The sequence below is a fragment of the Carassius auratus genome, chromosome 29 (assembly GCF_003368295.1).
Source record: "Carassius auratus strain Wakin chromosome 29, ASM336829v1, whole genome shotgun sequence".
NCBI lineage: Eukaryota > Metazoa > Chordata > Actinopteri > Cypriniformes > Cyprinidae > Carassius > Carassius auratus.
In genome coordinates, this window is record NC_039271.1 from 6701347 (window position 1) to 6721346 (window position 20000).

At 45.1% G+C, this 20000-nt stretch overlaps 3 protein-coding genes across 3 annotated transcripts in view; all 3 read left to right on the forward strand.

Annotated features, from left to right (window-relative positions):
• LOC113047913 (transmembrane protein 181-like) overlaps nt 1-202 on the forward strand; it is a 4881-nt gene extending 4679 nt beyond the window's left edge. The window contains exon 7 of the mRNA XM_026209290.1: nt 1-202. This exon is cut by the window's left edge and continues 669 nt beyond it. The gene's annotated coding sequence lies outside the window, so the exon portion shown is untranslated.
• A 1061-nt stretch (nt 203-1263) lies between these two features.
• On the forward strand, nt 1264-8960 carry mansc1 (MANSC domain containing 1). Its single transcript, XM_026209292.1, has 4 exons — nt 1264-1554; nt 5695-5960; nt 6045-6185; nt 6679-8960. The coding sequence occupies exons 2-4, from the start codon at nt 5744-5746 to the stop codon at nt 7791-7793; spliced, it is 1473 nt and encodes a 490-aa protein (XP_026065077.1). The 5' UTR covers nt 1264-1554; nt 5695-5743; the 3' UTR covers nt 7794-8960.
• A 423-nt stretch (nt 8961-9383) lies between these two features.
• The window catches only part of LOC113047914 (low-density lipoprotein receptor-related protein 6-like), a 21901-nt gene continuing 11284 nt past the window's right edge, over nt 9384-20000 (forward strand). Inside the window, exons 1-8 of the mRNA XM_026209291.1 lie at nt 9384-9608; nt 11250-11649; nt 15546-15743; nt 15822-16018; nt 16368-16502; nt 16755-17151; nt 18080-18251; nt 19625-19841. Coding sequence (XP_026065076.1) covers nt 9554-9608; nt 11250-11649; nt 15546-15743; nt 15822-16018; nt 16368-16502; nt 16755-17151; nt 18080-18251; nt 19625-19841 — 1771 coding nt within the window. The 5' untranslated portion in view covers nt 9384-9553. The remainder of the gene's footprint in view (nt 9609-11249; nt 11650-15545; nt 15744-15821; nt 16019-16367; nt 16503-16754; nt 17152-18079; nt 18252-19624; nt 19842-20000) is intronic.

Sequence of the window (20000 nt, forward strand, 5' to 3'; positions counted from 1 at the left end):
TTGCTGTCTGTTTTTGTGTATTTCTGATTCTGATCACTTCCTGTTTGAAGCTGTAATGATGGGACTGGACTGTGCTCCTGAAGCGATGTTTGTAGACGTGTGTGATGATGATGATGATGATGATGTGATCACTGGACTTCATCATCCCTCGGTCCAGACGTCCAGCTTCTGAATGTGGAATAAAAGCTCCAGATGTTTTCCAGAGGTGACTTCATGTGTTTTTATTGAAGGTGTGATTGTTTGAGGCTGAACACAAGAGTTTATTCTCCAGCGGAGCAGAACACATAAAAACATCATCTCCTACATCATTATCCTGACTTTACAACTGCAACAGAAGGCCAAAGCTCTACGTCTTTTTCTCATAAACAGACAAAATGTGACAGATTAGTAAACCTAATAAATATTTACTATTAGGAGATATATATATATTTATATATATTTTTTTTAGTAATATGAAACTAAATGTATTTCTGGAAACTTTTTTCAAAGACTTAATGAAGAATAATATCATGCTGGAATATTGCTTTGACTTTGCACATCTAAAATCTAAATAAAAGTATGGTTAATAAAATACTCTGTACTTTCTGGCAAGATCCTGTCAAAGTAATAATGTGAATAGACGCCTTCCTTAGACGCTACACACAGCGGGGTGACTGATTATTTCAGATGAATAGCGCTGTGTGTTTTGTGAAAGGCGCGGCTGTAAACGCGCTTCATGTTTGTGTCCAGCAGGCGGCAGTAGCGCACTAACAGCACTGCGGAATCATGGGTAATGTAGTTCTCGCCAGGAATTCCGCTGTTAAACAGGATTATTTAATAAACATAATATGTAATTAACAAATTAGAACCAGCTGACTTCAACAAAAGAATAAACTATGGATTAATACTCTCGTAGCTCAAAGTAGCTCTGTCTTTAAAGGTTTAATAAGTTAAAAATCAACCACTATGAAGAAAATGAATGGGATTTTTACTTCCGGAACTGGACTGTTCATATTTTCTATTCTCTAGAAATTTTTTTATTTCTAATTATAATAATTCAAGTACTAAAGCTTATGGAAGATGATTCACATTACATTTCAGATGACGTATGGACAAGCTTTTATTTTAAAATAAAATAAAAGTAAATTGTAATAAATATTCAAATAAATTCACCTGTATTTGCTTCAGATTTATTATGATCACTTGATAAACTATAAAAACATAGATCAATAGAGAAGTGGTAAAGTGTGCGCGCTGTGTCGCCCTCTAGTGCCGCAGATGCGCTACAGCTACACCAGCATCCAGCAGCAGCAGCTCGATAAAGAGCGTCACGGTCCGAGCTTACAGAGACAAATCCAGTTCACACCCGAGAGGAAACCAGCGCTTCATTCATCAGTGATTGTCCTCTTGAACATTTAGAGCTGTGAGCATCCCTGATCAGTGTGTGTGTGTGTGTGTGTGTGTGTGTGAGAGAGAGAGAGAGAGAGAGAGAGAGAGAGAGAGAGCATCATCACCATCATCATCCAGCGGAGGACAAAGGCACAGAAATGGGTCACAGCAGCGGCTGATCTCAGGGTAAGTGTTTGATCTCCATCGTTTGCTGAAGCTTCACTGTGTTCAGATCGAAGCGTTATTTCACACGATGTGAGTCTTAATGTGTTTGTGTTCTTGAATCGGTGTCTGTTTCAGGGTTTTGTCGACGCGGATAACAGGACATTATGTGATTCGCTCGTTGTCTTTTGTTGATCGTGTCGATGAGCGAATTAAACCCGTGATTAATTTTATTAACCTCACATTCACACTTTAAACCAGATAACGTGGCTTTAATAATAAATATCCGGGCTGATGCTGGTTTTTAGGTGTTCTGTGTTTCATAAGGGTTGCATCACGATGATGGCCCACACACACTGGACACTTTTCCATTGATGCTCAGTCTCCATGGTGACCAGCGGCAGCATCAGCACCACATTACACCACACCACAATCACATAACAGTACACCACATCACAGATGCATCACACCACACCACAATCACATAACAGTACACCACATCACAGATGCATCACACCACATCACAGTCACATCACAGTACACCACATCACAGATGCATCAAACTACATCACAGTCACATCACAGTACACCACATCACAGACATATCACACCAAATTACAGTCACATCACATTCACATCACAGTACACCACATCACAGATGCATCAAACCACATCACAGTACATCACATCACAGACAGATCACATCACAGTACACCACATCACAGACGCATCAAACCACATCACAGTACACCACATCACAGACAGATCACATCACATTCACATCACAGTACACCACATCACAGACAGATCACATCACATTCACATCACAGTACACCACATCACAGACGCATCACACCACATCAGAGTCACATCACATTCACATCACAGTACACCACATCACAGGTGCATCACAATCACATCACAGTACACCACATCACAGTCACATCACAGTACACCACATCACAGTCACATCACAGTACACCACATCACAGATGCATCACACCACATCATAGTCACATCACATTCACATCACAGTACACCACATCACAGACGCATCAGAATCACATCACAGTACACCACATCACAGACGGATCACACCACATCACAGTCACATCACATTCACATCACAGTACACCACATCACAGATGCATCACACCACATCACAGTCACATCACATTCACATCACAGTACACCACATCACAGACGCATCAGAATCACATCACAGTACACTACATCACAGACGCATCACACCACATCACAGTCACATCACAATCACATCACAATCACATCACAGTACACCACATCACAGACGCATCAGAATCACATCACAGTACACCACATCACAGACGGATCACACCACATCACAGTCACATCACATTCACATCACAGTACACCACATCACAGACGCATCAGAATCACATCACAGTACACTACATCACAGACGCATCACACCACATCACAGTCACATCACAATCACATCACAATCACATCACAGTACACCACATCACAGATGAATCACAGTCACATCACATCACAGTACACCACATCACAGTACATCACATCACAGTACACAACATCGCAGTCACATCACAGTACACCCCATCACAGTGCAACACATCACAATCACATCACAGTCACGTCACATCACATAACAGTACACTACATCAAAAGTCACATCAGTCACATCACAGTACACCACATTAGTCACATCACAATCACATCACAGTACACCAAATCACAGTACACAACATCACATCAAAGTCACATCACAGTACACCACATCACATCACAGTCACATCACAGTACACCACATCACATCAGTCACATCACAGTCACATCACAGTACACCACATCACATCACAGTACACCACATCACAATCACATCACAGTATACCACATCACATCACAGTACACCACATCACAATCACATCACAGTAAACCACATCACAGTCTCATCACATCACAGTACACCACACCACATCACATCACAGTACACCACATCACAGTACACCACATCAGTCACATCACAGTACACCACATCACATTGCAACACATCACAGTCACATCACATCACAGTATACCACATCACAATCACAGTCACATCACAGTACAACACATCACAATCACAATCACACCACAGTACACCACATCACAATCACAATCACACCACAGTACACCACATCACAGTCACATCACATCATAGTACACCACATCACAATCACATCACAGTATACCACATCACATCACAGTACACCACATCACAATCACATCACAGTAAACCACATCACAATCACATCACAGTACACCACATCAGTCACATCACAGTACACCACATCACATTGCAACACATCACAGTCACATCACATCACAGTATACCACATCACAATCACAGTCACATCACAGTCACATCACAGTACACCACATCACAATCACAATCACACCACAGTACACCACATCACAGTCACATCACATCACAGTACAACCACATCACAATTACCTCACAATCACATCACAGTACACCACATCACATCACAATACAACACATCACAGTACACCACATCACAGTCACATCACACCACAGTACACCACATCACATCACAGTACACCACATCACAATCACAGCACAGTCACATCACACCACAGTACACCACATCACATCACAGTACACCACATAACAATCACATCACAGGACACCACATCACAGTCACATCACAGGACACCACATCACAATCACATCACAGTCACATCACAGGACACCACATCACAATCACATCACAGTACACCACATCACAATCACATCACAGTACACCACATCAGTCACATCACAGTACACCACATCACAATGCAACATATTACAATCACATCAAATCGCATCACAGTAAAACACATCACAATCACATCACAGTCACATCACATCACAGTACACCACATCAGTCACATCACAGTACAACACATCACAATCACATCACAGTACACCACATCAGTCACATCACAGTACAACACATCACAATCACATCACAGTACACCACATCACACCACAATACAACACATCACAATCACATCACAGTCACATCACAGTCACATCACATCACAGTACACCACATCACACCACAATACAACACATCACAATCACATCAGAGTCACATCGCAGTACACCACATCACAGTGCAACACATTACAGTCACATCACAGTCACATCACATCACAGTACAACACATCACAATACAACACATCAGAATCACATCACATCACAGTACACCACATCACAATCACATCACACCACAGTACACCACATCACAGTCACATCACAGTACACCACACCACAATACAACACAACCCATCACAGTCACTCACAATCACATCACAGTCACATCAAAGTACACCACAGACGCATCACAGTGCAACACATCACAATCACATCACAGTACATAACATCACATCACAGTACACATCATCACACCACACCAGATCACATCACAAGCACAGTACAAAGGCAGTTTCAGCAGTTTCTCCATCATACTGCATTCACACTTGCGCTTGATGTGATCTGTGCCTCAGAACAAGTCACATACAGATAAAAGTCCCGTATGAGTGATGTGATTACTGCTCCTGTTGTAAATGAGCTTGATAGTGACGAGAGCAGAGGTGAAGGTGTATTTTTATGACAGTCTGTGATAAACATTCCTCTACAGTGGATCAAAGTTCTTTCTGTGTGTTTGTGAGCTGTGAACCGTGATCGAACGCAGCACACCAGTCCAGCCTTCAGTGCATTCTCAGCAAATCTCTCTTTTCTTGAAGTAAACCTTGTGACTTGATATCAGTTACTCTTATTACAAATTAATAATTTCAATTTGAGATCTATACATCACCTGAAAGTAGAATAAATCATCACATCCATTGATGTCTGGTTTGTTAGGAGGACAATATTTGTCTGAGATACAACTATTTGAAAATCTGTAATCTGAGGGAGCAAAAAAATCAAAATACTGAGAAAATCATCTCTAAAGGTGTTCAAATGAAGTTCTTAGCAATGCATATATATTTCAGATTTCACAAGAGCTGATGACGGGATCAAGTTCTTTGGACTTGAGTGTTCATAATCAGGCTTGAACAGATAACATGATCTCAGGTCTTTGATTGTGGACTGTTTTGCTCTGTGTGCAGGTCTGTGAGGACGTCTCTCTTCTGCTCTGTGCTCCTCAAACATCACGTCATGTTCCTCAGCTGTGTTCTTCTGCTGTGTCTCCTGCTGCACGTCTGCGGCGGGGCGCTGGACCCCGACAAAGAGATGTGTTACTCTCGACAGCATCGGGACGTGGCTGTAAACACACATCTGGCTCTGGATCAGAGGGGAACCGTCATGGAGGCCCGAGCCATGCCTTCAGAGAAAGACTGCATCCTCACCTGCTGCTCGGAGGACGTGGCTCCAGGTGCGACACACACACACACACACACACACACGCGGCAGGAGCGTGTTCTTCAGTGTCTCTGCTGACGTGTTGATGTTCTCACAGGGCTGAAGTGTAATCTGGTGGTGTATGAGCCGGCGGAGCGGCCCGGAGATCTGAACTGTCATCTCTTCTACTGTCCGAGCGAGAGAGAGTGTCCTCTGATGACCGCTCGCCCCGGAGTCAACACCTACAACATCTTCAAGGGTGAGAAGAACACCTCACATCACCAACCGCTGCACTGCCACACTTTCTGACTCAGTTCTTTCTGCTTCTTCATGTGATCACTGACTGCATTATTACAATTAAAGGCATATAAAATGTCAACTGACACAAACATATAGAAACAACTGACTTCAAACCATTTTTTTATGTGAATAAAGCTATGAAAGACATTTTGTTACTTGCAATAAAATAAACTTCATTTGATTTGATCCACTTCTCATGTTGCTTTAGTTTAACTCGATGTACTAAAATAAACTAAAACTGAAGTAGACAGGATGAAAACATATTTAAAAGCTAATAAAATAGCAAAGAGTGTGACACAACTGAATTAATAAAACTTGAATGAAAAGGAAAATGAAAATGAGAAATATAAAAACTAATTCAAAATATGAATAAAACTACAGTAGTATCTCAGTGATAGTAAAAGCCTGATCCTAACACCGCTCGGTTTCTGCCATCGATTTGATCTTTTCAGGTCTAACTCATCCAACAACTAAAGGAAGTGCAAGAATAACAGCCAAACCCACAGCACCACAGCTGACCACCACTGCACCCACAACTACACCCACAACTACACCCACGACACACAGGACTACACCCACAACTACACCCACGACACACAGGACTACACCCACAACTACACCCAAAACTACACCCACGACACCCAGGACTACACCCAGAACTACACCCACGACACCCAGGACTACACCCAAAACTACACCCAGGACTACACCCAGAACTACACCCAGAACTACACCCACGACACCCAGGACCACACCAATGACTACACCCACAACTACACCAAAAACTACACCCACGACACCCAGGACTACACCCACAACTACACCCAGGAATACACCAATGACTACACCCACAACTACACCAAGGACTACACCCAGGACTACACCCAAAACTACACCCACAACTACACCAAGGACTACAACTACACCCAGGACTACACCCAGGCTTACACCCACAACTACCCCCACAACACCCAGGACTACAGCACCAGCCACATCCTCCTCCATCAGCAGAACTAAAGAAGCTCCGACTGAGTCAGAATCACCAGTGATGCTCAAAACCGTTGCTATGACAACCGCACCCGCTACCACGGCAACCAGCACCACACAGTCCACCAGCACGAGTAAAAGCACCAGCACTAAAGCGCCTCGTCCTCCTCCACGGACGCCCCTCAAACCCATCCAACCCAAAAAACCCAGCAAACCCTCGAGACCAGAGACGCATTCAGTGAGTCCTGTCAGAGCCACGCCGAAACCTACAGCCCCCCCGACCACCAGCACCTCCATCACCCCCACTGCTCCACCCTCGACCCCTGAGCCAGCCCCTGCAGACGTGATCGAGCCGGAGAGCAACTCGAAGCGCCCAGGTCGTGGTCATCCCGTTCTGTCTCTTCCAGGGAAGCCCAAGGTGTCTCGAGTGATGTGGAAGAACAGCCTGGTGGCCATCGTGGTGATCACACTCATCTTCCTCACACTCATCCTCTCTCTGGCGGCCCGTAAAGCCATGGAGTCCTTCGACAGACGCCACTACACCCGACTGGAGCTCAACGACCTGCACTACGAGGTGTAAACCATCCACTGGAGAAAGCTTGGTGTTGTAATATTTAGGCTGTTTGGTTCAGAAACACAGAGCACTGTCGACGCTTCATCTGTGAATAGAGAGAAATCAAAAGCAATACACTGAACTCAGGTGGCCTCGGACGATGAACAGCATCAGTCCTGTCTGACGTTTCTTCGGTTTTCTTCTGCTCTGATCCTGAATCATGTGTTTAGCTCATCACTCTCACAACAGATCCTCACGCGTGTCCCGTGTTTCAGTCTGGATCTGGCCGTTTTGTAATTCACTGCGTTTTTTGGATGATTGTCTGCTTTAACGATCACTGAACAACAGCATGAGATTCAGAAATCTGTCTGTTTTGATCTTCGGTATTTTCTAATCTGTTATTATGTGTTTGTTGTTGGTACATTTTTAGTGAGCCTTGGCTTCACGGACACCTGTGATTATTTCTCTCGCAAGAAATAAAAAAGAAGTCTTTTTCAGTATTTAACAGGTTTATTATTACATTCTGATTAAGAAAAAAGCTTAATTTGAGAGTGCTGAGGACATTTCTGAAGGGTTGGTTATTCCTTTTTATGAGTTATGCAAATACAGAACAATAATGTTTCAAAGCTTGTTAGTGCACACAATGATAAATGCTTTCTGTTGATCTTGAAAAATAAAAAGTATCACAGTTTCCACAAAAATATTAATGTTTTGAACATTGATAATAATCAGACGTGTTTTTTGAGAATATTATTCTGATTTCTGAAGATCATGTGACAGTGAAGACTGGAGGAATGAAGCTGAAAATACAGCGGAGCATCACAGAAATACATTACACTTTAACACAGATTCACACAGAAAACAGATGATTTACACTGTAACAATAATTCACAAGATAAGGAGGTTCTTTCACATGATATAAAATCTTTCTGTTTGGGAATGAACACTGTAAGCTGTTTGGACGCGAGAGGGCGCTGTGTAACATCTGTACGACATCCAGAAATCAGATATATCACTGCATGATTCATATTTCATATCTATAAGCTCTTCTACCTGTCGATAGAGATTCACTGAAGATGGACTTTTATTGCCATGGTTAAAAAAAAGAAAGAAAGGAAAATCACCTTTACATTGCGGTAGCAACAGATGCACAGATTATAAAATACACCGTGTAATATAATATCACTGCAAACACAAATTACAACCAATGATCTCTTGGCTTTGAGAGAGTCTGGAAAACTCCCATGATGCGTGTGTTCAGTGTTACAATGAGACAGTGATCAATGCGCGAGTGATAATGAATGAAATATAACTCGGCGTCGTGTAGCTTTGTGTTGTTTTGTGTTTCGGGCCGCAGCACGAACCGCTGCGTGAAAAACTAGTCCCATTGGAATGCGCTTCCCTGCCTTCATCCGCGCGCCCACAACGCTCGCGACGCCTCTTTCCCCGCATTAAACGCTCGGTTCTGCGTCTCCGCCACGTTATGATCTCATACAGAGAAAGACAGACGCGAGTGTGGTGAAATACAGCAATAGTTCGCGGCGGCGCGGAGCTGGATCTGGATCTGGAGAGGGAAAGGGGGAAGGGTTCGGAAGCGGCCGGGCGTTTTTCCTGTGAGCGGAAGGAGACGGACGCACGGACGGACTGCGCGATGTCGTAGTCACACTGAAACACCGAGACAATCAAACCGATGAAAAACTGCGGCGGAGATTCAGCGCGAAGAATCCGAATCACAGACGCGCGCGGCCGGAGCGATGCGAGCGAGGCGGCGCGGCTGAGCGTTGAAGATGGGTGCCGTACTACAGAGTCTCTTACTGTGCACTTTGTGTTTGCAGATTCGGGGTGAGTTTGATTTACAGCAAGATCTGCGAGGAATCGCGTCGAACTCGTGAGCTCTGCGCGCGTCGTTTCAGTCAGCGCTGTATTGTTGGAGAAACTCGTCCGTCTGTGTGTTTGTTGATGTGTAACGAGCTTGTTTTGCGAATCTGCTCTCATCAAACTCGCCAGTTTTCTGCCGCTTTTGTCCCGAAGCGCTCGACTGTTTCCTGCTCGTCTCTGGCCTCGCGTCTGACGCGCGTCGAAACACTCGCGCTCTCTGTTTCTAGGTTTTGTGTTTGACTCTTTCTGCTCTGGAGAATCACTTTTAGCCATTATGTGAGTGTTTGTAAACACAGTAGAGTGTTTAACAGCTGCTCAGGTGTGTGTGTATGTGTGTGTGTGTGTGTGTGTGAGAGAGAGAGAGAGAGAGAGAGAGAGTGTGTGTGTGTGTGTGTGAGTGTGTCACACTGTTACAGACAAACAAAAGCCAGCAGAAAGAAACTGTGAAGAAGTGTGTGAAAGATCAGCTGAATGGTTGACATGATCCAGGGCCAGATATAAAGTGTGGAAAGCTCAGTATTTCTCCTGTTTTCTCTCGGATGAGTCTGGCACGGGCTTCACCGAGTCGCCCGGAGTTCTGCAAGTTTCCAAATATTTGGAAAAGGAAATTCCCCGTGTTAGAAAAACAGGCTGGAGGCGAGAAGGTTGAGGTCGCCCTCCGTCGCAGTGTGTGTCTGTGTTTGTGGTGGAAGTGTCAAATTGAGGTTTGATTCAGTGCCAGATCCCTGCAGAGACACACACATACACACGTCTCTCTCTCTCACACACACACACACACACACACGTCTCTCTCTCTCACACACACACACACACACACACACACATACACACACACACGTCTCTCTCTCTCTCTCTCTCTCTCTCACACACACACACATACACACGTCTCTCTCTCTCTCACACACACATACACACGTCTCTCTCTCTCTCTCTCACACACACACACATACACGCGTCTCTCTCTCACACACACATACACACGTCTCTCTCTCTCTCTCTCTCTCACACACACATACACACGTCTCTCTCTCTCTCTCTCTCTCTCTCTCTCACACACACACACATACACGCGTCTCTCTCTCACACACACATACACACGTCTCTCTCTCTCTCTCTCACACACATACACACGTCTCTCTCTCTCTCTCTCACACACATACACACGTCTCTCTCTCTCTCACACACACATACACACGTCTCTCTCTCTCTCTCTCACACACACACACATACACGCGTCTCTCTCTCACACACACATACACACGTCTCTCTGTCTCTCTCTCTCACACACACACACTCACTTTCTCTCTCTCTCTCAAACACACTCTGTCAAACACACGCTCACACACTTGCAAACACTCACAAACACGCTCTCTCACACACTCTCTCTTTCAAACACACACACACACACACACACACACACACATTAGCTGAATTAGTCAAACTTTGGGGGCGTATGTGGTAAAAGCTTGAGCCCCTGTTCTGGTGAAGCTGTGGAGATCTGTCAGAAGTTGTGTTTCCTTCAGTCCAGTCCTGAAGTCTTCAGCTGAGCTTCGTGAATCCTGAGGTTTGACCTCTGACCCCTGTGTGTCCTCTCTGTGTCCCCAGGCCTGCCGCTGCTCTTGTATGCGAACCGAAGGGACTTGCGTCTGGTGGACGCGGCTCGGGGTCGAGGGAACGCCTCGGTGCTGGTCAGCGGTCTGGAGGACGCGGCGGCTGTGGATTATGTTTACGAGCAGGGACTGATTTACTGGAGCGACGTGAGCGAGGAGGCGATCAAACGCACACTGTTTAACGGGTCAGCGCCCAGCGGGCTCCAGAGCACGGTCGTGTCCGGTCTGGCCTCTCCGGACGGCCTGGCCTGTGACTGGATGGGGAACAAGCTCTACTGGACCGACTCGGAGACCAACCGGATCGAAGTAGCGGAGCTGGACGGGACAAACAGGAAGGTGTTGTTCTGGCAGGATCTGGACCAGCCGAGGGCCATCGCTCTGGACCCCAACCGAGGGTGAGTCCATCACACACACACCATACACTGACCGCTCTCATGGGATTTCTGTCTGGGTTTGTAAGCAGGAACATCAACAAGTCGTGTCTTGTTTTCTGGATGTTTCTGTAGTTACAGGTTTGCTCGTGTGCATCTCTTCCTTGTAGTTCAGGATGATTGAGAATAACTGACCCGTCTGGGGTCCAGCTGAGAATAACTGACCCGTCTCGGGTAGAGCTGAGAATAACTGACCCGTCTCGGGTCCAGCTGAGAAGAACGAATACGGCTCAGGCTTGTGTTTGTGTGCTGCTCTTTCACTGAAATGCAGACAAACTAGGGATGAAAAGATTCACTCAAGTCACGATTTGATTCATGATCGTTTTTAACAAAATAAGCTTTAAGACAAATAATAAATTAAATGTGTTCTTGGACAAAATGCTGCACATTTTTCTGTGTAATTTAAATATAACTCTATAATGATATACTGATATAACACTTGTGTATTATTACTCTTTTGTTGGTTTTGATTGCTGCTTTTGTCGCTTTGTATAAAAGCATCTGCTAAATGACAAAACTTAAATAGAATGTAAAACTAAACTGAAATTTAAAAACAAGCACCAAATCAAATAACGCAAATAAAAGAAATCTCTTTATATGAACAAAATAAGGCTTCGCCTGTGCTCTTTCGGTTTAAACTTCGAGGCCACCACTGCATTTTAAGCACAGTCCAAACAAAGATACATGCAACACGAGCAGTTTTTAATCTAAATTAGATTATCATTTCAAAATCTGAAGCAAAAACAGAATGGTTTGACACCAGTTTTATGAAACCATGCAGAAAAATATCTTTATGAAACAGAAACAGCAGACGAGCTGAACGAGACGCAGATTCACTCTCTGCCAGTGGGTGGAGCTTAAAGCGTTTCCTTGGTTACCGCTGTAAACAAAGCAGCTCTGCTCTTATGAACTTTAATATGGTTTATACGGAGACAAGATGAACAGAATAAATACCATCTAAATATTTCTGAAGACAGTTCCTCTCAGACACACATTCATATAAACTCCTGCCCCTAAATGAATCGTGATTTGTTCAGCATCTCAACCGATTTGAATCGTCACGTATCTGAATTGATTTTCAAACAGCTCGTGGTTGATCTTTACATCCCTAGTAGGTTTGTATAAACAGGCATGTATTGTCAAAATCTCGTCTGGTGACATTAGTCTCCATAAACAGCTCTGCAGATGTAATGAATGTTTCAGACAGGTTTCCAAACACTCCCTCTCTGTCATTGGTCAGTCAGACAGAAAGCCCCGCCCCAAACGCACTCCATTGGTTGAGCTCACGCACCAGTGTATGATGGGACAGCTCTAATGTGAAGTTCATTGTGTTTCTGTTTGAGGGGAAATCATCCTCTTCAGGTTCTTTGAGATCTGATTCGTCCTCATCTAGTGATTGAACTCTGACCTGTTCCTCATTGCTCCAGTGTTTGAAGATGGCATGAGTTCAGGGTGTTTGATTTCTGTCTCTCTTCGGAGCACACGGTGGCTCAGGTTTGAGTCAGGAACTGCTTCCCTGTTTCAGCAGGAGACCCCGCTCTCTTCCTGCTGTAGAGGTTTCACGAGGGTTTAGTGTTACTTCATCAGGTGTGTGTGTGTGTGTGTGTGTAACCCGAGCGAATGGTTTCCTCTCGAGGGCTGATGGGTAATCCGGTCTCTCCAGTTTGACCAACACAGGTGCTTTTGTTCAGGTCTGAGGAGCTCCAGGAAGCTCAGAACGGCTCCTGGCTCAGTGTATCTTCACATGGTTGTGTTTGGTCTGATATGAGGCAGATAGGATTGTGTTCTGGTGACTCTGATCTGATCTGAAGAGTGAAAGCCCAAACATCAGCATCTCTTGGTTGTTTTTTGTGATTTTAAAATGCATTTGAAAAAGGTTAGTTTGTAGTGCTGTGCAGTTAACCAGTATTGTTTGCTTAAATATCAATACGGTTATAAAAATGATAATATTTTTTTTCTAAATAAAACTTACTAAATAAAAACTAAAATATTTAAACTAGCCTACTATTTTACATAGCTCTTGTGGGCTATGATTGTGTGTGTATAAATATCAAATATTAGTTCTGAATGGCCTGACTTTATATTTCCTTTCAGCTCACTCTTATGATGAGTTTAATGTGACGTCATGTGGCTCCAGCTCTGGTCTGTTCCTCAGCGTGATCAGATCTGAAGCAGAGCCGTGTGTGTGTGTGTGTGTGTGTGTGTGTGTTCTTCAGCTGTGTTCAGATCTCTGCAGACGCAGCAGTGAAGCGTCAGACCCTGTGTTCAGTGCGGTGGATGATTGACAGGCGAGTGGGCGGGGCTTCACATCAGTGCGATGATGTCATCACCACCTATCGCTCTCCTAATTGTAAATGTTCCTGGTTGTAGTTCTAGGCTACTGTCTGAACGGCATCTGAGGTATTTGCCGTCTGACGCACAGGAAACGCATCATCATCATCATCATCATCATCATCATCATCACACACTGATGGTGTCAGAGCTGCAGCTGTACAAACGACAGATCACACACTCCTGCTCTTCACACCGGAGTGACACATTCCTGTGACGTCCGCCCCGTTCACACCAGAGTGTGTGTGTGTGTGTGTGTGTTCACATCAGTGTGTGTGTGTCCGTGTGTGTTCACAACAGAGTGTGTGTGTGTGTGTGTGGGTGTGTGTTCACATCAGTGTGTGTGTGTGTGTGTCCGTGTGTGTTCACAACAGTGTGTGTGTGTGTGTGTGTGTGTTCACAACAGAGTGTGTGTGTGTGTGTGGGTGGGTGTGTGTTCACATCAGTGTGTGTGTGTGTGTGTGTGTGTCCGTGTGTGTTCACAACAGTGTGTGTGTGTGTGTGTGTATGTGTCCGTGTGTGTTCACAACAGAGTGTGTGTGTGTTTGTGTGTGTGTTGACATCAGTGTGTGTGTGTGTGTCCGCGTGTGTATACAACAGAGTGTGTGTGTGGGTGTGTGTGTTCACAACAGAGTGTGGGTGTGTGTGTGTGTGTGTGGGGCGTGCAGACGGATTTCTGACTGCATGCTCATTGGTCGAAGTGTTTTTGGCTGTGTGACCTCAGAGGAAGTGATGTAGTTTATAGATTTTAAGAACATTTTTCAATAATTGTTTGTTTTTCTGTACATGCAGCCAAAAGCATATACTTTTTAAATCTTTTGTAGTATTTTATATATATATATATATATATATATATATATATATATATATATATATATATATTTATTTTTTACATTGTTTCACATTGACAATCATTTAATATTTCTTTCATTTTAATACATTTTAAAAAAGAAATAAAAATAACACTTTTAAATCATTTTTTATTGTTTTGTTAATAATTTTTTAAAAGTATATTAATGTATAAATATAATTGTGTATTTATTTTTATTCTTAAATAAAAAATTTAGTTTACACTTTTTAGTAAGTATAATTATATTCAGATGTATTATGATTGTTTTTCATTTAAATCATTTTTATATGATGTGTTTTTATAGAGAGTTTTGAATGATTTGTTTTATTAACGCTGGTCATGTGACGCTGGTAGAGTTAACCAGGTTAACCGGGTCGGTTAGTTGTGTTCAAGCGCAGTAGTTTGAGTCTCTAAATATAACGGTCAGTGTGAGGAGCGACTGAAACACGAGTCTGCGCTCCTCATCTGCTCAGCCAAAGGTCAAAGGTCGCCAGTGTTTGTGGCTCATGCAGTTTCACTGATGTTTGATCTGTTTGTGTTCCTCCTCGTGTTACAGACCGTCATTTAGAGTTTGAGAAGCTCTTACGGTAGTCTTCAGCAGAACAGAATGACCCGAGGTCAGGTGTTGTGAATGTGTTTGTGATTCGCTGCTCCTCGTCTGACTGTGAGCTGTGTTCAGGTACATGTTTTGGACGGATTGGGGTGAGATCCCGAAGATCGAGCGCGCTGGGATGGACGGGACGCATCGCTCGGTCATCATCGACTCGGAGATCTACTGGCCCAACGGCCTGACGCTGGACTACGAGCTGAAGAAACTCTACTGGGCCGACGCCAAGTTCAGCTTCATCCACCGCTCCGAGCTGGACGGATCACACAGGTGAGAGCGCTCGGTCAGCCGAGTGTGTGTGTGTGTATGTGTGTCAGCTCACGCCTGTGTGTGTGTGTGTGTGCTCAGGGAGGTGGTGGTGAAGGGCTCGCTGCCGCACCCGTTCGCACTGACGCTGTACGAGGACACACTCTTCTGGACGGACTGGAACACACACTCCATCCACGCCTGCCTCAAACACACCGGAGAGAACAGCCACGAGATACACACCAACATCTTCTCACCCATGGACCTACACGTCTACAGCCAGGAGCGCCAGCCGCTGGGTAAGAGTGTGTGTGAGAGAGAGAGAGAGAGAGTGTGTGTGTGTGAGTGTGTGTGTGTGTGTGTGTGTGTGTGAGAGAGAGTGTGTGTGTGTGAGAGTGTGAGAGAGTGTGTGTTTGTGTGTGTGTGTGTGTGTGTGTGAGAGAGAGAGAGTGTGTGTGTGTGTGTGTGTGTGTGTGTGTGTGTGTGTGGGAGATTTAGAGGGTTAGATCAGTGAAAAACCTTTATCTGTGATTCGAGTCTGTTGGATGTTCATGGATCACAGCTGCTCGCTGACACGTCTTCATGTTCTCATGCTGTTTTCCTCTTCTGCCGCGTGTGTGTGTGTGTGTGTGTGTGTGTGTGAGACAGACGTGACGAGTCCCTGTGCGCTGAAGAATGGAGGATGTTCTCATCTGTGTCTGCTGTCTCCGGTCAAACCTTATTACCAGTGCGCCTGTCCAACCGGCGTCCAGCTGCTGGACGACAACCAGACCTGCAGAGACGGTGAGAGAGACACACACACACACACACACACACACAGAGACACACATCCACCGAGGAAGATATGATGATATGATTCACACTCCTCCATCTGTGAAACACTAGATGTGTGTTTTTGTCCATGCAGTGATGGTCAGTGTTGATTGGCCAGATCTCAGCAGGAGTAATTTACATATTTACAATATTACAATTTACATACACACTCCCAATCTCCGGCCAGACAGCTCTTGACCTCTGACCTCTGACCCCGTCCAGGTGCCTCTCAGCTGCTGCTGCTGGCGCGGCGCACAGACCTGCGGCGGATCTCTCTGGACACGCCGGACTTCACCGACATCGTGCTGCAGACCGACGACATCCGACACGCCATCGCCATCGACTACGACCCGGTGGAGGGTCACATCTACTGGACGGACGACGAGGTGCAGGCCATCCGCAGGTCCTTCCTGGACGGCAGCGAGGCTCAGTTCCTGGTGACCTCACAGGTCAGTCATCCGGACGGGATCGCCGTGGACTGGATCGCACGGAACCTGTACTGGACGGACACCGGCACGGACCGCATCGAGGTGACCCGTCTGAACGGCTCCATGAGGAAGATCCTGATCTCGGAGGATCTGGACGAGCCCAGGGCCCTCGCGCTGGACCCCGTCTCCGGGTGAGTAGGGTGTAGAACGTGAGCTAGTGAGAGACACACTAGCGGTCAAAAGTGCATTTATTTGATCAAAAATACAGGAAAAAATATAATATTGTGAAATATTATAATGATGTAACAATCTAAATTAAAAAAAGTTACTAGCCAATGGTGATTCAGTTGCCAAGGTGTCCGTAGAGGGTTGGATGTACTCCTGTTACAGACGAGATGGCAGAAAGCACATCGTGTTTGTTTTCTTTATTTTATAAAAGCACAACGTTTTGTTGATATGTGAGTGCTCACAAATAAAAGTAGACCCTTTGCTGTTATGAATTATGTATTACTCTTATGAGCAAAAATGACGTAGTATCCACTGAAAGAAACACAAGTGATGACGCTGGCGTCTCCATGTCCTGAAGCGTCTCCGCACTAACTATTGGATATAAAGCCAAAGATCAAGAAGACCAAACTACAGGAGATGGCCATCTGAGGGTCATGTGACCGCAGCACAGTCCATAAGACATTGAGCCATGAGATGTTTTAAGTTTAAATGTTCAGCTCCGTGAAGCACTTTAAGCAACAACACTTTTTCAGTAAGTTACCTTTCTTCTAGAATTGTGCTTCAAATACAGAACTTTATATTGACCAGGTTGTAAGTTAATCATTTACTAGGTAATCAGCTACAAGTCAATACTGTCTATATGGACAGAGATTAAAAAAAAAACTAACAAAAAGTGACCTTGTAAAACTGCAGTGTTAATTGCGTCTCAAACGTTTTGAGTAACACATTTCTTAATTCTGAACAGTTCATTTTCAGGATTTGAGCCGATCTGAGAGCTGAAATCCAGTCGCTGTTAAACCCCGGGGTGCTGGAGTTTATGAGCGTACTGAAGCGTGTGCTGAAGCGTGTGCTGAAGCGTGTGCTGAAGCGTGTGTCCCGTGTGTCCCGCAGGTTCATGTACTGGACAGACTGGGGTGAAGTGCCGAAGATCGAGCGGGCGGCTCTGGACGGGACGGAGCGTCTGGTGCTGGTCAACACGTCTCTGGGATGGCCCAACGGTCTGGCGCTGGACTACAGCCAGAGGAAGATCTACTGGGGAGACGCCAAGACCGACGTCATCGAGGTCAGCTTCCAGTGTCCACCTCAGTCATACACACACTACTGATGAGGTCACCTGATGTGGTCACATGTTCTCCTGCGGGCAGTCGTCTCTTACTCCAGGTTCTAGCCTCTGGTTCTTCAGCGTGTCTCATTAGCCCTGGCTCCACAGGAGAGAAAACTGCTGATAATCCTGACAGATTCAGGCTACGTGTGTGTGTGTGTGTGTGTGTGTGTGTGTGTGTGTGTGTGTCTGTCTCTCTGTGTCTGTGTGTGTTTATCTCCAGCCGGCATCAGAGCTGCTTCACGCTGAGAGCTCACGCTAATGGCACGCGCTGGGAGTCTGACAGAACAAGACTCATGAACACACACATGTGGAGAACCGTCTGTGTGTGTGTGTGTGTGTGTGTGTGTCCAGGATTTGTCCTAATGAACGCCAGAGAAGAACTGAATTCTAGGAATAATTCATCCAGAAGTGAAGGTTCTGGTGGTTTTAGCAAGAACTTTTAATAATCTGATTCTGACTTGTACTTTTAATCTCTTACGTTTTTGTTGTATATTATTTGTTCAGGTTTATTAACTCCTGTGTAGCTGGTAAATAAATGTACAATAGCTCTTGTCATGAAAATACCCTCCGCTGCGGTCAACTTCTGTTGGAGGACATTCTTCAGAATATCTGCTTCATTATTCAGGAGTGTGTCTCTCTGAGCTCGGTGTCCGTCCCGTCTCGTGGGGTTCGGATCTGGTTCTGATTGCTGCTTCTCTCCGGCTGCGGTCGCTCGCTTTAGAACAGACCCAGGATCTGAAGCTGCACTGCGGTCTCGATCCAGACGCTCCTGAGGGACACTTCACCCGGAGCTCCAGCGATTGACCCCACACGCTCTCATCCTGGAGTCCACACCGGGATTTGAGCGCAGCCCGTGTGTGAGTCAGAGCTGGAGCGACAGGAAGTGAGTGTAGTATTCCTGAGGTCTGGAATCTGGCGAGCGCTGTGGATGTAAACAGCTGGATGTTGTTCTAGCATTCTTCATGTTCAGTCTCAGAGTGTTTCCTGTCTTCAGATGTTCGCGTGCTGCTGCTCAGTAATGCTGGACCGCCGTTTGTCAGGTTTACATGTGTGTGTGTGTGTGTGTGTGTGTGTGTGTGTGTGAGAATTATATTAATAATTATTTACAATCAGCTGACACACACTCTCTCATACACACACACACACACACACACACACACACACTTAAGCTGTGCTGTAGTTAGAGGAGAGTTAGCTGGTTCAAGGTGAGCTGTATTCATTATCTGCTGAATTAAAGCCACTGTAATTAAAGTGTTTTGAATTGTATAAATATATAAGATGTGATCTGTAGGAGTGTAAGGATCGTCAGGAGTGTTTCTGGTGTTCTTCAGGTGATGGAGATGGACGGATCGGGTCGGAGGGTGTTGGTGGATGATAACCTGCCGCACATCTTCGGCTTCACGCTGCTGGGCGACTACATCTACTGGACGGACTGGCAGCGGCGCAGCATCGAGCGCGTGCACAAACTCAGCCTGGAGCGCGAGGTGATCGTCGACCAGCTGCCTGACCTCATGGGGATCAAGGCCACATACGTCCACCAGACCTTCGGTGAGCAGCTGTGATGTCATTTCCTCCCTGCATGAGCTCTTTTGTTTTGTAAAAGAAGATCCTGTAAAGAATCAGTTTTGGTTCCCCTTGACTTCCATATCTTTGTTTGAATGACATTATAGAGTAAATGATGACAGCATGATTGTTTCAGGAGAAGAG

Excerpts from the sequence above, each read along its gene's own strand:
- mansc1 (XM_026209292.1), top strand. The coding sequence starts at position 5,744 with ATGTTCCTCAGCTGTGTTCTTCTGCTGTGTCTCCTGCTGCACGTCTGC. Across the intron at positions 5,961-6,044 it reads CTCGGAGGACGTGGCTCCAG|GGCTGAAGTGTAATCTGGTG; the intron begins GTGCGACACACA and ends ATGTTCTCACAG. Across the intron at positions 6,186-6,678 it reads CACCTACAACATCTTCAAGG|GTCTAACTCATCCAACAACT; the intron begins GTGAGAAGAACA and ends TGATCTTTTCAG.